We start from the raw sequence: 19,475 nt of genomic DNA on the forward strand, positions 1-19,475 counted from the left end.
TAGGCCAGGGGTGTCAAACCGGTTGGTCTGGCCTGAGTTTTTGTCTCATCCTGAGGACATTTGGTCCGAATTTTTTCGGATCTATAAAATCTAATATGATGCCCAGTCTTATAAAACTCGGATTCGGGCCGGGTTGGGCTGGGCCGTCTGATTAGAGTTTTTTTTCATTTGAATCATTTTTTTACAATATTTTTAAATCGATTTAATCGGTCCGATTCCTTTTGGGTGTAACCCAACCAGATCCAAAATCTGATTTGAATCTGATCTGAAAAGTCAATTTTTTTTCGGGCCTAAAAATTCGAAACCGAATCTGATCATTATTCGGACAGATTCAGACCGGATTTTGGGTAAAATTGATACAGTAATATATTATGAACCATTATATTAGAATCATAAGAGTAAAATGGGTATACATTTGTATTCTCACGTGTCACAACAACAAATAAATCTCTCGTTTTCTTCGTTCATAGCCCTGAGGTAAAGGGGACACCGGAGCGTGGCAACCAGGCGCCTCCGGCAATGAACCTCTCGACGGTGAAAGCCGCGGCCTCTGAGTCTCTACCCAAAACATGAAACCCTTTCCACCGAACCCTAAACCTCGTGGACGAGGACGGACCGGTGTTCTTATACTCTGCGTAAAACAGAGTATCCAATCCGAACACGGAGCCCTTGATCCAGGGTGACCACCCGAGTGGACTGACGACACCGTCTATGTACGTTTTCATGACCACGGTCCGAGAGTACTTCATCCACGGCCGACCCAAGTACGTCTTGACTGTACGGAGGACAGGGACGAGGTCGGGGGAGGGGAAGATCTTGGAGTTGTGGAAGGAGAAGCCGGTGGTCTGAAAAGGGTCGGCCCGGCCTTGGGCGGTGATGACGTTGGCTTGGCCGTGGAGGGGACGGCGAGGGAGGATGAGACAATTCTGGAAGACGGCGGCAGCGTTGCCGAAGATGAAGTCGACGGTGCCGGAGATGGAGCAGTCGCGGAAGAATTGACGTTGGGAGTGGACCATGAGCGTGTCTTGGTAGCCTTCCACCGAGCATTTGTAGAAGATGGCTAGGTCGGATGCCGACCGCAGAGCCACGGCCTGGCCCTTTTCGGGACCGGCCGTGTTCCTGAAGGTTATGCCCTTTGCGATGAAGTGGAGACCTTCTATGCCTTAAAGAGTGAAGGAGCAAGGGAAACATGATTTCATTATATATATATATATATATATATAAATATACCCGAATAAAACAAATCAAACCGAAACCAAAAAAAGAGAGGTTATGCACTGTTTTTTTTTTCTGTATCTAAGTTTTCACGTTTTCCCTGTACGAATATGTTACTTAAAACCAATGATATTTTTTGTTTAAAAAGATTTTAGGTAATGTATTAAGAGTGAATTAATATATGTTTATCTAGTAATACACTTTTTTTAATTGTGAATAGAGTGCTCTTTGAAAACTTTTGCGATTAAAATATATTAAAATGATTCACAAAAAATAGAAAATGTGTACAAAGCCAATGAAATTTATAGTTTAATATTAGATAATATGTCATATTTTTCTACTGCACTAACCTTAATACTAGAATTGTATGTATGTATGTATCTATACATTCGGATCTATGAGTAAAATCCGAAATTTTATTTTGGTCGTATATTGCACAAAAATCAAACAATTTATTATTTATATTTTATCCAAATTATATATATATATATATATATAATGTACGGCTGGCGATCCCGACGTATGATTACCTTGGACGAAGTCACCCCGTTCGCCCATCCCCATACGAATCATTATAAAAATGATCGAATTCGTACGGAAAATTTATAATTTCGCATAACCAATAATCTCTACGAATTTTTTCTATAGTCATCATAAAATACAAATTATAATTATTATTTTTTTTACCTGCAGTGGCGGAGTTATACGTTGTGTAGCCTCCTTTGACACTTCTGCTTGCGGTGATAATCGTGTATTTCATCCCATCTCCGACCAACATTACATTGTCATTATTATTACGTACCAAAATATTTTCCTTATATACCCCTCTCTTCACGTAAATCACAAACCTCGCTGACGTCACCTTTCTTCGCCCGGCTGCTTCAATCGCCGCCTGAACCGTGCGGAAATGACCCGATCCGTCTTTCGCCACCACCAGATTCGCTCCTCGGATCGAAGATTGGAGCAATCTCCTGTCTTTTCCGGAGACCCAGATCGGGAAATGTTCTCCTGCGCCGGCGTTTTTGCTGGAGTTGCAGGTGGTGACGTCAGCATGTATGAGCGCTGCGTTGATGGCTAACGTGTTGCTGATGAGTTGTGAGAGGTTGGTTTTGCACATGATCGGTGTGATGAAATCTGAGATCTTGAGATCGGACGAGCCGGACCGGCACGTCTCGATGTTGGTTAAGGCGGTGCTGAGCCACGTGGACGCGTCGAAGTCGGTGCACGAACCACCGGACACGCCGGTTCGGGTGCGGTTGAGCTGGAGGACGGTATCGTCGTAGAGCTCGAGGCAATCGGACCACACGGCACGTCGCCGTGAGTCGCCGGTGCAGTTCATACCGAACCGAGCGATATCGGACCGGACGGTAACGGCTCGGTCCATGGCTGATTTGACGAGCATTTGTCTGAATTCAGACAAGTGTTTGGGGACAGAAGTGTTGTCGTTGGTGAAATAGCATTTGCATGGTTCGGGATAGGGGGTTTTGTCGCACCACCTTGCAATGTCGTTGCCGGAGTTAGTTGGATTTCCGGCGGCTTCTACGGCGAGAGAAAGTACGGTCAATGGGTACAGTGAGAAGAGTAGAGAGAATGGAGTTAGAGTTATCATTCTTTTTTTTTGGGAAATTAGTGATGCGTTCGGTGTGAGAGTGGGATATATATATATATATATATGTATGTATGAATATTTGAGTTTTGGAGATTTGTTAGAAATGGGAACAGAACTATAGATAAATTGTTGTAAAAGTTATATTTTAGGGGTTTTATTGCATGGAAAAAAAATGAGGGAAAACTATATGTATAGTGTAATTATGACTTGGAAGAATTATGAGCTCTGCATTTGCGTCATCAAAAGTTAGCCCCAATTCAAAAATTTTAAAAATATCAAATACTACACAAATTTCTAATAATAGCCAATTACATCAAAGAAAATTGAAAAGTTAGAGTAATTTACAAAATTCATAGATGAATGATAGAAGAATTAGAAAATTGAATTTATCGAATTGCGAAGCTTGAATAGTAATAATATTGACTTAACGAATGATATAAAATTCATAGACTAAATTATAATAATTTGAATAGATGAGATCAAAAGCATTAGATATGTAGTGGATCCCGGTCGAGGTTCGCCTCACCATTCTCTCCGATCCCTCATGTGTGAAGAACAAAAAACGAAAGAGGAGACAGAGATTTACGAGTTCAGCAACCGAGATGAATCTCGGTGCCTACATCTCGGGAAGAGGAAGCCGCGTGTTTCTGTTAAGGTTACAACAAGAGTTTCCGTCGGAAACCGCCGAACGGCGGTCCCGAACCCGGAGAGGCAAAATCGCCTCGCCGAAAGAGAGAGAAGACTCTTAGATGAAAAACACCCAAATCAATCCGAAACCAAAGCGAAACCTGGGTCAGATTAATGACTATACCAAATGACCCTTTTGCCCCTTCGAACCTTCTGTTTCGCCCAGAAGCTTTGAAAGCTTCCACTTCGCCTGGAGACTTCGGAAACCTCTCCTCCATTTGGAGGCTTTGCTGAAAACACTCCACAAATCTCCACCTTCATCAGCAAATCCTGCAAAAGAAAAAAAGAACACGAAGCAACATAATATATAACGCCAAACATGAACCCTAGCATGCTGTCGCTTCCCGTCTACTTCCATTTGTAACTCTACCTCCCAACACATTGTAGGCGTATCAAACATGCCGCTCTAATAGAGTTCTTACCGAGCATACCAAAAGTACGTCTCAGCGTGATAAACAAATAAATACGCAAATACCTAGTCTACCCAAAACGAGTGTCCTAGACACCTTCCGTTTCCGAAGACTAGCTAAGACCTCGAATAGTTATGATTCCCTAGACCGTTTACATAACCCTCTATGATAAAGTCTGACACTCTATCTGCTAGCAACCTGAGGATTATACCCGACATCTACCCGTCTCCACCTAAATGTGGAGACCTCACCTCCTGACCTTCCACCAAGAACCGAAGTGAATTCGGTTCACTCCTCCGAGGTCAATACGTCTTTCTCTCTCGGACTCTCCCTCCCTCGTCATCCGTGACCTACAACTCCTTCTTGTAGTGTCCATACCTACTCGCGGAACTAATCACTCCATCTGGTTTTCTCCTGAAACCCGATTTCTCGCTTTTGCCTGAGACCCCTAGTCTTTCAACCATATCCTATTTCAGGGTATACCGAGTTAGAAAATCTAAGTCCATCATCCTAAGACGATAAGACCCGAGTCTAAAACTGACTCTACCCCGAAGAGACTTAACCGACCCCTAGAAGTGATGTAACATGACACGAGGGATGAGACCGAATCCTAGAGGACTTAAACCTAGGTATATTTCTACCTAGACAGACCTAATGGTCTCTAAGAAACAGCCTATAAGACTTACCCTAGGTATATTTCTACCTAGTCGTGCTTGACACACTCTAACCCTAGTCTATCGGTCCTAAACCTAGGTATGTCTCTACCTGCTCAGACCTTCTAGACTCAGAGAGAACACGACCTGACTAGACTTAACCTAAGTACTCAACCTAACCCGATCTAACGGACTTTAAACCAAGCCTAACCGGGCATCACCCTAGGTACATCTTACCTAAAATGGATCTAATAGACTTTAGACCATACCTGATTGGACTTAACACAAGGTATATTTCTACATAACCGACCTCTTAGACTCTCGCACATACTTGATTGGACTTACCCTAGACATAATTTTACCTAACCGACCTATTAGACTCGAAAATACAGCCTACCTTAAGATCTGATTACGTCTAACCAGACCTAACTTAAGGCTAATCTGACCTGATTACGTCTAATTAGACCTACACCATCGAGTCTACATGGCCCCCAACAAAGTCCTAACCAGTCCTACGATCCCGAGTCTACCTGGCCACTACCAAAGTCCTAATCAGACCTACAACAAGTACTACTCAGACCCCTAACAGCCCTAGTTAGACAACCAAAAGCCCAAATTAGACCAGAAACCTAATCAGACCTAAGCCCATCCTAATTGACCTAACCAACCCCTGATTAGTTACCCTAAGTCCTAGTCAATCACCTAAAAGTCCTAATCAACAAACCTAAGCCAACCCTATTGACTTACCAACCCCTGATTAGACTTTTAGCATCCTAATCAGACCTAAACTAAGCCTTATGTGACCCAATTTTCCTATGATCAGACCCTAAAAACGTCTAGAACCAACCCCTAAAGACCTGCCCTGATCTAAACTGACCTATACAGACCTATACCGATTCTAGACTTAACCAACTCCTAAACTAACTCGTTTTAGCCAAATCCCAACTAATCAGATCTAAACCGGACTCTATGACTCAAAACAGGTAATTAGGAGTCATATCTAGCCCTAAACTAGATAATACCTAAGTCTACAACCAAGTTACTAACATGATCAGATCTAAACTATGTCTCTACAAACATTCTAAACCTCTAATCAGACCTAACCAAACATATATTGACTTAATTATCTTTTTATCAGACCTAGACTAAGCTAGACTAACCCAAATTTGGCTTAAACCAGACCTAACTAAGACCTAAACAACATTTATAGACCTATACCGACTTAAATCAGTCTACTACAGACCTGCACTACAAAAAAACAACGTTTTTGCAACGAAATTTGCAACGAAATCTATTTCGTTGCTAACTTTGCAACGCTTTAGCAATGCTTTGCAACAAAAAATTTAGCAACGAAATCGCAACGATTTTACAACGCTTATGCAACGCTTAGCAATGCTAAAAATTGCGTTACAAAATAGCAACGCATGTTTCGTTGTTAATTGCAACGATTAGCAACGCTAACAAACGTACGAAAACGTTGCAATGCTTTTGCAACGAAATGATCACGCTTTGCAACGCTTTTACAACGAAAAAATTTCGTTGCTTGTTACAACGAAAGTTTCGTTGCAAAGAGTAAACGTTTTGCAACGAAATTGCCACGAAAATTATTTCGTTGCTACAAAGCAACGAAATTTCTGCGTTGTCAGAATTCCGCTTTTTGTTAGCAACGAAATTGCGTTACAAAATTTAGTTGCAATGCAATTTCGTTGCTAACTTTAAACTTTTGCAACGAAATTGCGTTGCAACATGGTGAGGGTTGTTAACCGGTTATTTATGTTGCAACGCAATTTCGTTGCAAAAGTTTAAGGTTAGCAACGAAATTGCGTTGCAACTAAATTTTATAAAAATCCCCCCATCCTCCTTTTCTCTTCAAACTTCGAAAATTCAAACAAAAAAATGACATCTAGTGGAAGTGATATTTATCACTCTAGAAGATGGTTATATGAGAGAATCGATACATCTACGGGAAATTTGAGCATCCAATATGAAGAGGGGTTGTAGAATTTCATGCAATTTGCGACAAGTCAGAATCAGTGCGTAAGAATAGGTAAAATCTATTGTCCGTGTGCACGATGTGAAAATTCTAAGTTTCTTACTCTAGAGGTGGTTCTAAAACATCTATTCAAAAGGGGTTTTGTTCCAAATTATTATATTTGGGTTTATCATGGTGAAACGCTCGATGTTGTTAATGTTCCTACTATTAATGACAAATTTGTTGGGAGCAGCGAACCAACTAACCGTTACGTTGATATGGTTCAAGATGCATTTCATTCTCAATTTTATTCTAACAGGGAAGTCGAAGAACCAAACAACGAATCAAAAAGGTTTTTTGATTTATTGGAGGCAGCGAATCAACCTATATATGATGGGTGTGTAGAAGGATTATCCCAATTATCTCTTTCTGCACGAATGATGGGCATGAAGTCGAGTTATAATCTGATGGAAAATTGTATGGATGAAGTATGTCAGATGATGACCGATTATCTTCCTGGTAGATCAGCTCCGGTCGAGGTTCGCCTCACCATTCTCTCTGATCTCTCGTGTATGAAGAACAGAAAACGAAAGAGGAGACAGAGGTTTACGAGTTCAGCAACCGAGATGAATCTCGATGCCTACATCTCGGAAAGAGGAAGACGCGTGTTTCTGCTAGGGTTACAACAAGAGTTTCCGCCGGAAACCGCCGAACGGCAGTCCCGAACCCGGAGAAGCAAAATCGCCTCGTCGAAAGAGAGAGAAGACTCTTAGACGAAAAACACCCAAATCAATCCGAAACCAAAGCGAAACCTAGGTCAGATTAATGACTATACCAAATGACCCTTTTGCCCCTTCGAACCTTCTGTTCTGCCCAGAAACTTTGAAAGTTTCCACTTCGCCTGTAGACTTCGGAAACCTCTCCTCCATTTGGAGGCTTTGCTGAAGACACTCCACAAGATATATATAACTAATGCCAAAAATAGTCAAATAGTAATAATATTAACTTAACCAAGTATATATACACACACAAAACAAAAGCTAATAATATAGAATGGGTTATGTTAGTGAATGTTTTCGGGTTTGAGTTGGCAAAAGATGGAAAACACTTCAACTCATTCTTATAGTTTTGCTTGATTCAGTATGAAACTCGAGTTGTCATTTGGATTAGTATGAAATTAAATTGGCATATTTGATTTCTCTAACCAAACTATTCAGTATTATATTCTGGAAAATATAGATATAACCGATATTATATTTTCTTCATTTTTTTATATTTTTTTATGGTACTTCATAGTTAATGTTTTTTAAAACAAATAAGGTCTTAAAATGTTATTGTATTACCTACTTTCACATGTTTTTTTAATACTATTTGCGAGTTTGAAATATTACTAAACCCTTTTTCTCAACCAAATTAAAATATTAAAATAATAGTATAAAGTTATATATATATAAACCTATAAAACGGGGAAGGCTAGGTATCATCCTATCTAGCACAATATAAATAATCCAATAGTAAGCTAAAAGATGCCGTACGAGATCTTGATTATTAATTAATATGAACAAAGAAAATTCCTCCGAATCACGCATCAATGCAACTTGTAAGTATTATATGTTTCATTCTATCGAGGATCCAAGAAGTAAAACTCTTAAACTAATTAATGGCTGACAAATAGTTCTATTTTTTTTTTATTTTAATTTATTTATACATAGATATATGCAATAAGATACAATGGATAATTAATAGTATGAACGGCCAAGTTGTGAAAGATAAGCACGTTCTTTCTCCAATTGAATTAATCGTCGAAACAACAAATAAAAAAAAAAATTGAAGCCATGTGATCACGAGCGTCCATGCACACGCAAGCGATCGCCGTAACAATCAATACATAATAAAAAAAAAACAAATATATTTGATATTCAATAACATGCACCTTAAAAAATATCATCAGATGCACAAACTATCCATTAGGAAGAAATATAACGCAGTTTTAACAAGCGAGTTTTGATATCTAATGTTTTCAATATGTTTCCGTATTGGTTGGTTCTAAGAAAGAATAGATATTTCCGTTGGATTTGTTTAAAATCGAATCAAATAACTTTAAATTGAATTTAAATTAAATTTGATTCGTAGATTAAGATGAAAAATGTGAAGTTGTGTCTGCAAATGAAACATTTATTTTAACGAAAAGCGATAAGTGGCCACCGTTAAAACCCCATGTGGAAGAAGTGGACTTTGGGTTTGGATCCGTAAGACACAAGGGTTTGGTTTGACCTTTTTGCAACGCAACTCTGATAAGTTCTCTGCATTATCCATTATATCTTCCCTATTATTGCCTCACTATTTTACAGTTTCATTTTCATTTAATTAATTAATATATATTCCCTTTTGATTTTGAGGTTTTGATTCATGTGTCGGAACAATTATTTTTTAAGATAAGCATACAATGATTTTGGTATTTTTTGATCTATTAGAACACCATTTTAATCTATAATTTTTCAGTTTTTTTTTTATATATTTTGAACAATGAAAAACCAAATCTCATCACACTGGTTATATTACGACAGAGAAAAACAAAAAATAATAATTATAAATTGAGTTTTAAAAACATAAATTAATCCCGTATTTTAGTATTAATTGATATTTTTTAGATTTTATGAGGTTTTTTCCAGTATTTGTATAGAAACCTAGGCCCATAGGGCCAAGTTCGATTTGGGCCAATCGATGTCTGAAGTTTGGATTTAATCTCTTTGACCGGTTTTCGTCGAGTGGAAGGGAAGGCATCGCCGGAGAAGATGCAGCGGAGGAAGCCAGTGGCGGGAAGGCCCTCCGGCACCGATGGCTCCTATTACTCGTACCGGGCGGCCGTCGATTCTCGTGACTTTTGAAAGTCTCCTCCGTCTCCGATCCATTCTATTCAACCCTTCGCGTTGATGGTTTGTGTCGCTCATTTCATCCTAGGTTAAACGAAGGTCGCGGAAGGGAAGTCTCGTCTTCGTTCTCTGATCCTCGTTCAGGCACGAATCGATTTGGCTTTATTAGGAAGAGAATCCATTGGCTTTAGATTTGGATTTGTTGGTTTGGTTTCTATTTTGGTGTGTGGAATCTACCGACTGCAATCTGTACCGGAATTTGATTGCAAAATCACGATTTTCTTCGGAAATGGATGAGTAACTGCGTTCCAGGATTTGATTTGTAGTGTGGAATTGGGAAACAGTATTGCCTTGTTCATCTCTAGCAATTCAGTGTATATTCTTCTATTCGTGTTGCAGGCAGTGTTTTATTTTGGTCGGACTATCCGTTGCATTGTTTAACACAGCTGCTGTGCATCCTTCCTTTGGTAGGAGAATTAGGTTCCACTTTCTCTCCACCGTGATATGATGATCGATCTTTTTATCCTTTCATTCGGGGGTTGCCGTCTGTATGTTGGATATATGTTCTGTTGAAGGTCGAAGACATAGCCGTGCCATTTTCTTGAACGGCTGCATCTTCCATTGCCGTAGTTCTTTCGGTACTCTCTGCTGTTAGGAACAGACTAAGACTCGGAGCGGTAACGCAGATTTCTTGGCATACAAGCGCATTCATGTGGCTATTCCTCGTGATGCATTCTTGAGGATCGAGAAAACTCGGGAAAAAAAGGGGGAAAATTGATCTTCCTGATTTCACCCTTTTATTCAATTAAAAATAAAAACCCATAAAAGATTCTCGAATTTGTAAAATAGTTAAAAATTAAATTTTTAAATTTGGTATGTAACAAATTTTTAAAATCAACATATTCGAAGTTTTCTCGAATACCAATTAAAGAATTATAATAAAATATTTTGGTAAATTCGTGAGTAAATTTGTCAAAGAAAATAATTTAGAAATTTAGTTTACTTTTTTTTTTCGTACTTCTAATTTAGCAGTTGGAACGTTTCCTGATTTTTTTTTTTTTTTTTTTTTTTTTGGAACCCTCCCCATGTGGGTTTCGTCTCATGACTTGCATTCTCCACAAGAAAAAGATGGAAGCTTTTTTTTTTTAGTTCAAATCGTTTGCGTAGGTTGGGTTTCTTGGTGGTTTCCTGTTTTTTTTTTTTTTTTTTTTTTGAGGAAATGAGTGATTAGATTTAGAATAGTCAAATTAGACCTTAAGAGCATTTCCTCTAATTGCGAAGCGAATCTAATGATTAAGAGTAAATTGGTTTATTACTTTAATCATAAACCAAACCAGTTTAACGTACGGCCGAGTTTGCTTCTTAATCCACATGTTTTGTAATCGAAGATCCCTTCTTCAAGTTCATTGATCCCTATGTTGGTTGCTTGTTTTCATGTCTACGCTCGCCTTCGAGTTGTCATGAACATTTCGTACAGGGTATGCAAAACGGAATCTTATAAAGCGTGTCAAATCAAATTTTATTATTAAAAAATTAATTATATATGTTTTTTCAATTGAAATTAATCGATTCGAATTGAATAAATCGCATAAGAACTGGATTTAAAAAAATACGAAAATTTTTATTGCTTAAAACCAAATCCGAAATGTTTAAAAACAAAAACAATCCAGATATGAAAATTACCCACCGGAACCGAACCGAAATATCTCCCATGATTTCAAAGGTCACAATGAGAATTTATTTAGTGTTTTAAAATGAGTACCGAACATTAAAATGCAATTTTTTTCTTTCACAAATTGATACACGTGTGTAATTCAAACTGTAAAACTCGACGTACAATAAATTTAACAAGGAAAAAAAAAGAAATTACGACGACAGAAGGACTAATAATAGTATAGTAATAATAATAACGATAATTATACGTAGGATTAGACGCCGTTGACCATCCGATAATTAATTATTCTGGAAAAAAAAAATAAAAGTAGAGATATGATGATGTGTTTGCTCCGAAATATGAGATCTGAGTCACGTTCATGATGACATAATGAATAACATCACATGCCACCTCACGTTTCCTATGCTTAAACTATGGAATAAATTTCGGACCCAAAACATGTTCACTAACATCCTATTTTAATTTCATCTACTTATAACTTTATTTCTATTTTCTTTTGGCATAGACAGAGTTATAAGATCTAAAAAAAATATGAGCGATTTAATTTTGTATCCGGTACCAATAAATTATTATTAAAATATAATTTTTTTTTCTAAAAAATAATTCTTTGTATCCGTTCACACACACACACATATATAGATCCTGACCTTATCTCGTGTGTGAACGGAGTTCGTCATGCTTAAAAACCCCAACTGTGACCGTTTTCGGAATCCAATATATAGCCGACCAATGATAATTTATATATATGGCTTTCTAGATTCGAACGTTACAGCAACATAATAATTTTTATTATTATTTACTAAATGTTAATCTAAATAATTTTCGAACCTGCAATACTTTTGTTGTTATGTTAAAGTAAGCAAAGATCTAACCATTTTTGTTTTCTAATATGAAAACCAAACTCATTTTTTTTTTTTTTATAATATTTGGCCCAAGAGGGATTTGAACCCTGGTGGTGAATAACACCTTGCCACCAGCCTACCCCACACTAGGTAACTCAATTTATAATTTATTATGATAACTTCATTTTGTGAGTGTGTGTATATATATACATATATATATATATATATATATATATCACACACACATGTATATGTGTATAAATTGCATATATTCTTCTTGTCCAGTCACAACCGAAAGAAGGAAACCCTGAAAAATGGAAGTCAAGAGAATTGCCACAAACGTTTCTCATTTCCTAATACTCTCTCTAGCAATCAACGTTTTCACATCAAGCACACCGAAAACGACAGCCACTGCACCAGTGAGCTACACAAACTACAGGGCGTTCGTGAAAACGGCATGCAACGCGACGACATACCCAATGATGTGCTACAACTCCTTGTCGTCCTACGCGACCGCCATTAAAGCCAACCCCATCAAGCTCTGTACCACCGCTCTCAGCCTCAACGTCAAGGTCGCGAAGGAAGCTTCCTCAGTCGTCTCGAAGCTTCTGAAGAAAACTCAGAAACCGTACGGTGGAGGAGGATCCATCCAACGGCCAGAAACGCTTATCCTCAGAGACTGCCTCGATGAGATCAAAGACACGATCGATGAGCTGAAGCAAGCGACGGTGGAGATGAAGAATATCAGTCGGAGCAGTGGAGACAAGGGGGAGCGTGTGACGAACGCGCGGACGTTTCTGAGCTCGGCGTTGACCGACGAGACGACATGTACGGACGGGTTTGACGAGATGACGAAAGTCAACGCCGACACGAAGAAGAAGGTCAAGAAGGTGATTCTGAATCTCTCCAGGACCACTAGCAACGCTTTGGCTCTTGTCACCGCTTTACGATATTGATTATTTGATACTTATTGTTATTATTATTATTATTATTATTAAAGTATATTTTGCATGCAAGTTAACTTTCTTTTTCATATTTACGTAAGGGTTTCTTAACACAAGTTAAAAAAGGTAACATTCCGATTCCGAATGCATAATCGAATGCAAAACGAAATCGAACCGGTTCACTTGGTTGGAGAAATAATGGATCATAAAAAATTAAGCATTACAAATATATAAATCGCACTGTATATTAGATCATACATAACACTATTTAGAGCACATGTATAACAAATTGTTTAGCAGTTCTTGTTAGTGATTTTTATATATCTATATTCCATTTTTCAATCTGTATAGTATACGTATAAATGAATGTAATCGTTACAATAGACGTATAAATGAATGTAAATCGTACTTGCGGTTAAATTAATTAGGGATGAGACAGACTCTCAATGCTTTGTTTGTGGTCAACTTTCAGTACCCACTCGCAAATGATCGGATTTACTTCCTCCGGGATCTCATCATGAGGACAGTGGCCTGTTACGTTCAGCACGAATTAAACTAAATAAGATTTAAAAGAAAGATTAGAGAAGTATATTGTTAAGAGTAATTAACCTGCATTAAGCTTCTTAATCAGAATCCCTGGACAATGCTCCTTCAGTAAAGCCATTTTCTTCTTGGAATCAGAGATGGGATCTTTCATTCCCTAAGAGTGAAAAACTATTCAAACACTCCAGTCCCATAGAGAAGTACGCGATTAATCGCAAGGGGATTGTGTTACGAACTCCTCTTACCTGTATCACGAGAGCCGTTTCCTCGAACCCTTTCAGGAGATAATTCAATGGAATCGAAAGATCAAGACCGAATATGCTTTCCAGGACCAGAAGCACACCAGGATCTTGTGACTGTTGTATTTGTTAAGGTAATGGTCTGAACGATATTGTTCAATGCCTACAGCTGATGAAACAATGAATGCTACTAACAATCATAGAGGATACTGCTCTCAGCATTTCACTGGCAAGAAAATCATCGGCTCGCTCGGGTTTCTGCACGATATAGACCAGTGGGTTCAAACCCTCGAGCAAGATATAGAGCAGACTGAAGTCATAATAAATGATCACTTACAACTGGATAGCAATTCCTTAGTAGCTTTCTGGCATTTGATTTTAGGTAGAAGAGAAGAAGCCGAGCTCCAAGCCATGCACCTCCCGGAAGCCGCCTTTCCTGAAACTAATATGATGAACGGAATACAAATGAAATTTACTGGAGGAGAACTTCACAAAGCAACATATTGGAGTCTAGAGAAAGAACTATGAAGGTTGAACAATGAAGGGCCTGAACTCTTGAATTTAACTAATGCCACATTTGCAGGAGATACATACTCTTGAAGGTGGCAGAGGAGAGTATCCCGGGATCACTTCACCAGCACTGTTAATAAGGACAACGGACTTGACCAAGGTAGGCCAAAGAAAGGCCGTTAGTGCAACAAAATACCCTGTAAAGGTACAATGAATTGGCACAATTAGATGAATACCATGAGAATATACGGTATTTCCCCAAAGTACTCATTAGTTCAGGCAATTACCACCTATGGAGTTTCCCACACAATGTGCCGGTTCACCAACAACTTCAATCAGAAAATCTCTCAGCAGTTCAGCCCACAAATGCTCGGTGTATATGATATTCGGCTTCTCTGATTTTCCAAAACCCAAGAGTGTGATGGCCCACACCCGGTTCCCGCTGTTGGCAATGCTGTCTATGTTGTCACGGTAATGCTCCAGAAAAGCACCAAAACCATGCACAAGAAGAACAGCAGGACCTTCGTCCCCGAGAACTGTGTACTGCAAAGAAAATAAAAGAAGAGATACATGTTTAGAGTCCCGAAACGTATTTCAAGATTTGAGTTAACAAAGAGAGTTTATATATCATAGATAGTTGAAGATTCGGGATACTTATTATATGTGTGATGACATAAACCTGAATAAGATACCCCTTCCATCTCCAAATCCTTATAGAGTGCCTTGTTTCTCCGTTCGTCTGACTTTTCAGAGCCATTAATGAATACCACTGCCCCAAAAAACCCAATCAAATGGCTTGAAAAGTTTAACACGAAAATTTAAGAACGTGAGAGGAAAGATTTGCAATCATACTCGCATCCACACAGAAATGTCAGCCAGCATAACAGTCAAAATGAGAGTTGTTCTAGATTATCCTTTTACCTCCATCGAGCGCACAGTATCTGTGGCAGCAAATACCGTGGTGGCTGAATATCCAAACGGAGAAAGAAATCCACCATTCCATTCCTTCTCATATTGAATTGCTTCATAGTGAACTCTTCTCCTGGATATAATTCCAAAACAAAGGACGGGTCCGAAGAGCTTAAAGAATGAAGCTCCAGGCCTAGTCTCATAATCTCGCAGCCTTGCATGAACCCTGGCCAAAGAGAGATCAAGCAGATCACCCTTACAAACACACAAACAGAGAGAGATAGACCAAGTTTCATTTTCTAGTAACTTTTATAAGCTATAAAGAATCCCGCATCAGAAAGCTCGGTTAATGGGAATCTAGTCCACATTTTAATGTGTGATCGGGACAGCCAGAAGTATCACGTACTCTTGCCAATCGTCTCGAGCTGTTCCCTCCAAATACCTCAAGTATGCTGCTAATGCATTTAGAACATCATTAGTCCCACTTCCAACAGTATCTTTTTTTCGTGTGAAGAAAGCAGATTTGTAAGCCCTCTTCGCCAAAGTTCTGTCAACACTTGGGCCCATGCTGCTTTCCTCTAATTCACCAAACCTCTCCTGTAATTCTCTGTCAGCAGATGCTTGCATCATCTCCATCAATCTATTTTCTTTTTTGCATGGATTTGCTTTCATATAGTCCTTCAGATCACGGAGTATTGGTGCAGGACCTGAAGCATAGTTCATTTACCATTTCCCCTAGTGTTAATAAGAGTCACATATTAGAGATCAATAAATACTACACCAAACATTAAGAGATATTAAAGAGATACAATCCCAATACTTTGAAAAGAGAGCTTACCCCATTGCAATTCACTTCCTGAAGATGGTAGGATCGTTGCAGGAACAGGCAAACTGAGGGGCAGCTTTATTTTCTTAAGTTCTTCCCATGATTGAGGCAGCTCCATCAAATTCTAGAGGACAAGAAACATACTAAAATAAATTACTCCCCCAACATCTGATAGCAGAAATTAACTTTACAAGACAAGCAAATGCATTACTTGAGTCTCATAAAAAGGAGTCTGCCACACCACAATCCTTGGGTTCTCTCCCGGAAAATGAGTTCCCTCCAATCTCTTCTTGACAATGTCCAAAGTCTTATGCAGATGATATTCAGCCTCTTCTTCTGTAAATACGACTGTAGCTTGAACCTATTACAGCCAAGTACAAGCTTCAAGGATTTTCTTGACTGCAGATGGCAGAAACACTCAATTATACACACGAATGTACCTCTTTGACAAGCTCTTCAATTACATTTTCAGCCTTCCCGTATCTGATCATAAGATTTGATCCTTGCTCTTTCAAAGATCTCCTTAACTCTTCCAAGGCAATAACAGCAAGTTCAAGCGACTCATTCGTGTATCCTATAGACGAGCAACGATCTACATCAGATACCCAAATGGCAAAAACCCAACAACGGCTATAATCAGCACCTAATCATCTAGCGAGATTACTAAAAACCCTAATCACCTTGACCAATCGAATCCCATTAGCGAAAAAAAAATAATCAAAACTACGCCATTGCAGTCCGTTATAAGCTATATGACGAATCATAATATTCAGAGCTCGAACTGAAGTTCCTCAGTTAAAATATACAATCATATACTAACGGAAAATTCCAGAAACATCCGGTCCAATTTGATGAAAAAGCAACAGACAGTCGGATTTCTTCAACACTACTGAAATGTATATGAACTCACGGGAGAGAATGCGACGATCGAAGACATAGAGAGGAACAATGGCTTGGCACTTAGACGCGGCGAGGAGGCCAGGGTGATCGTCGACTCGGAGATCATGCTTGAACCATACAACTGCCGTGGAACCCTCGTTGGTCTCCGGAGACGAACGACACAAGCACCGCCTCCTCCGGAGATCGGAGGAAGAATGATCTGGCCGGAGACGAGGAGGCAGAAATCGCGGAATCTTGATCGACGCCATGAAGGAGAAGACGAAGAAGAAGAGAGATGAGATTCACTAGCTTCCATGGAGTACAAATGTAGAGAGAGATAGAGTGAGATTGTGGAGCAGAAGACTCGTTGGAGCCTGTGGTGGAGGGAGAACGCAGAGAAATAAAAGACGTCGTTTCAAAGGTTAAAAAAAAAAGTTTTTGACAACGACATGTAGTTTGAAACGAAACGGCAAGCAGTTTGCGGTTGACCCAACATCAATACGACGACGTATGATATGTGAGTAGTTGGAACCAAATAAACTGAAAATGGCGCTACAAGTCCATGTTTCATATTCCTTCTCTCCCAAACTCCATCATCTTCATCGTCTCTTCTCGTGCAGAAACCCTAGTTGTTACCCATTCATCATGAAGTTCCTTTTTTTTTTGTTTTTGGGTGTATTTCATGATGAAGCATGGCGAACATGACATCATCACTCTCCTTCTTGCTACGAAAGCCATCGATGGGGGACCCCCATCGTGAGGGACACACAGAAAGGAAGAGAGAGAGAGATTTGAGTGTTTGGTCAACAAAAGATCTCAAAGTAGGGCCCTTCATTTTCTTTTAATAATTTCTGTACATATTTTATACATACATACATACATACATGATATTTGAATATGTATAGATTTTGGGGTGGGGGAAAAGGGGCTCAATCCTTGGGGTCAAAAAGACGAAGAACCTTTCCCTGCCCACTTCAGAAACCTCGTCATACATACACACACACACACACATATATATATATATAGCTCATTTCATGTTTATTTTTCTTTTTTGTTAACACATTTCATGTTTATTGACCAGAACATAATTCTATTTATTTTTAAAATCTATTTATTTTAAATGAGAAACGAATAATAAATGATGAGAAATATTTGATAAAAAGATATTAAAGCTGATCTAAATTCAATTTCGAATTTAGAAAAACATAAATTTGTTATAAATTAAATTAGTTTGATTTAGATAGAGATAATTATAAATCAAATACGAACAAAGTATTGAGATTTTTTGAAATTTTAGTATGATTGAGAGTTTAAAATATTTTATGTAAAATAAAGATTTTTTATGAAAAAATTATTAGATTTTTTTTTCTTTGGTCATGGGTATAATGACTAGGGGTGGACGTTTTGGTTAGGTTCTTCGGAACCGGACCGAACCGAACCGAAAAAACGGTATTTTTTTCGACCTGAAACCGTTCTCAATTTCCGAACGATATTATTTTTAGAGAACCGAATTTTTCCAGAACCGAACCGAACTTTAAAAAATCCTGAAAAACCGAATATTTTTAAAGAAAATAATCTATCTTTTTTTAATAAAATCCGAAACCGAACCGAACCGAAATAATATAAAAACCGATTGGTACTTATTTTTGTAAAATCGAAAAAATCGAACCGTTCCATTCCCGTCGCGAACCCGAACCGTTTCCCGAAATGTCAACCTCTTAATAATGACTATCTAGTCTTTTTAATCATATAGATTCCCTTTCTTGACTTTTTCTATGACTATCTTGGTCATGGTTAAGTGTAACTCATCGAGTCAATGCTATGAAACACAAACTTATACGGCTTTTTGGAGAAAACTACCACGTTTTGTGATTTTTCGTTTTTTTGGTTTAACGTGCTTCATATTACTTTATTTGGAAAAATTTACAAAAAAAAAACGATGTTGGTAGTATATAGAAAATACTCTCCTGCAAGTTTAATTCCCATGTGTAAGCGGTAATTACAAAAAAACAACCAGATTAATAACTAATCATCTATCGTGCACCGTTAAATGGTACCAATTTTCAAGCAGTGCATTGTCGGGACAACTCCGACCTTCTACCCTCAAGGCGAGAAGTGCGGTCAATTTTCCTACGGATGCAGATCGCGTTTTTTGTCGAAAGATCCAATTGTTCTTTTCCCTCCATAGCTCGTAGACTACAACAACTTGTGCACAGAATTTTGCTAATCTCGGTTGCCTGTGATCTTGGCCAAAAAACATGAGCTATCATCCACTGTAAGCATGCATTGACATCATCCGGTGGTGAAGTGCCACAATATGCCGCCATTGGGATCCAAACACTGCTGATGTATGAGCATTTAAAAAATAAATGCTCGTGTGATTCATCTTCCCTATTGTATAGTGTACATACGGGGGAACATTCATTTCCCACGATGCAAGTCGGTCGCGGGTTGGAAGTCTGTTTTGAACCACCTGCCACATGATGAAAGACATACGCGGGATTGCACCTCTGAAGTTTGAACCAAACAAGGTGGTACCAGGTGAGATCTGGGTTGTGCGATCGTAGGAGAGCACGTGTACTTCCCGAGTGAAAACAAGCACGGTACTCTCATGCTCTTTGCCGCCACTGAAACCTGTCTTCGCCTCTATTTAATGCGGATGGTGTAATGGTAGACAGTGCTTGTTGTA

General features: G+C 38.7%; 3 protein-coding genes across 5 annotated transcripts; 1 reads left to right on the forward strand and 2 right to left on the reverse strand.

Moving 5' to 3' along the window:
• Positions 1–367: 367 nt before the first annotated feature.
• On the reverse strand, positions 368–2,827 carry LOC104808285 (probable pectinesterase/pectinesterase inhibitor 59). The gene is made up of 2 exons (XM_010533948.1): positions 1,903–2,827; positions 368–1,162 (listed from the first exon to the last, which is right to left on the reverse strand). Exons 1-2 carry the CDS (start codon positions 2,822–2,824, stop codon positions 465–467), a joined length of 1,620 nt encoding a protein of 539 aa, XP_010532250.1. The 5' UTR covers positions 2,825–2,827; the 3' UTR covers positions 368–464.
• Positions 2,828–12,070: 9,243 nt separating this feature from the next.
• Positions 12,071–13,015, forward strand: LOC104808286 (21 kDa protein). Its single transcript, XM_010533949.1, has 2 exons — positions 12,071–12,086; positions 12,222–13,015. The coding sequence occupies exon 2, from the start codon at positions 12,251–12,253 to the stop codon at positions 12,890–12,892; it is 642 nt and encodes a 213-aa protein (XP_010532251.1). The 5' UTR covers positions 12,071–12,086; positions 12,222–12,250; the 3' UTR covers positions 12,893–13,015.
• A 175-nt stretch (positions 13,016–13,190) lies between these two features.
• On the reverse strand, positions 13,191–17,172 carry LOC104808287. 3 transcript variants are annotated; one of them, XM_010533953.2, is made up of 14 exons: positions 16,818–17,172; positions 16,348–16,499; positions 16,119–16,268; positions 15,920–16,031; positions 15,488–15,788; positions 15,094–15,307; positions 14,852–14,941; positions 14,463–14,715; positions 14,257–14,369; positions 14,000–14,104; positions 13,873–13,920; positions 13,669–13,779; positions 13,490–13,580; positions 13,191–13,411 (listed from the first exon to the last, which is right to left on the reverse strand). In XM_010533953.2, the coding sequence occupies exons 1-14, from the start codon at positions 17,053–17,055 to the stop codon at positions 13,305–13,307; spliced, it is 2,085 nt and encodes a 694-aa protein (XP_010532255.1). In that variant the 5' UTR covers positions 17,056–17,172; the 3' UTR covers positions 13,191–13,304. The 3 variants fall into 3 exon arrangements, with proteins under 3 accessions (XP_010532255.1, XP_010532256.1, XP_010532252.1); XM_010533954.2 differs by having other exon boundaries at positions 14,460–14,715; positions 16,348–16,481; positions 16,818–17,171; XM_010533950.1 differs by having other exon boundaries at positions 14,460–14,715; positions 16,818–17,171.
• Between the last annotated feature and the right edge of the window lie 2,303 nt (positions 17,173–19,475).

This window comes from Tarenaya hassleriana, unplaced genomic scaffold (genome assembly GCF_000463585.1).
Source record: "Tarenaya hassleriana unplaced genomic scaffold, ASM46358v1 Cleome14, whole genome shotgun sequence".
Lineage (NCBI taxonomy): Eukaryota > Viridiplantae > Streptophyta > Magnoliopsida > Brassicales > Cleomaceae > Tarenaya > Tarenaya hassleriana.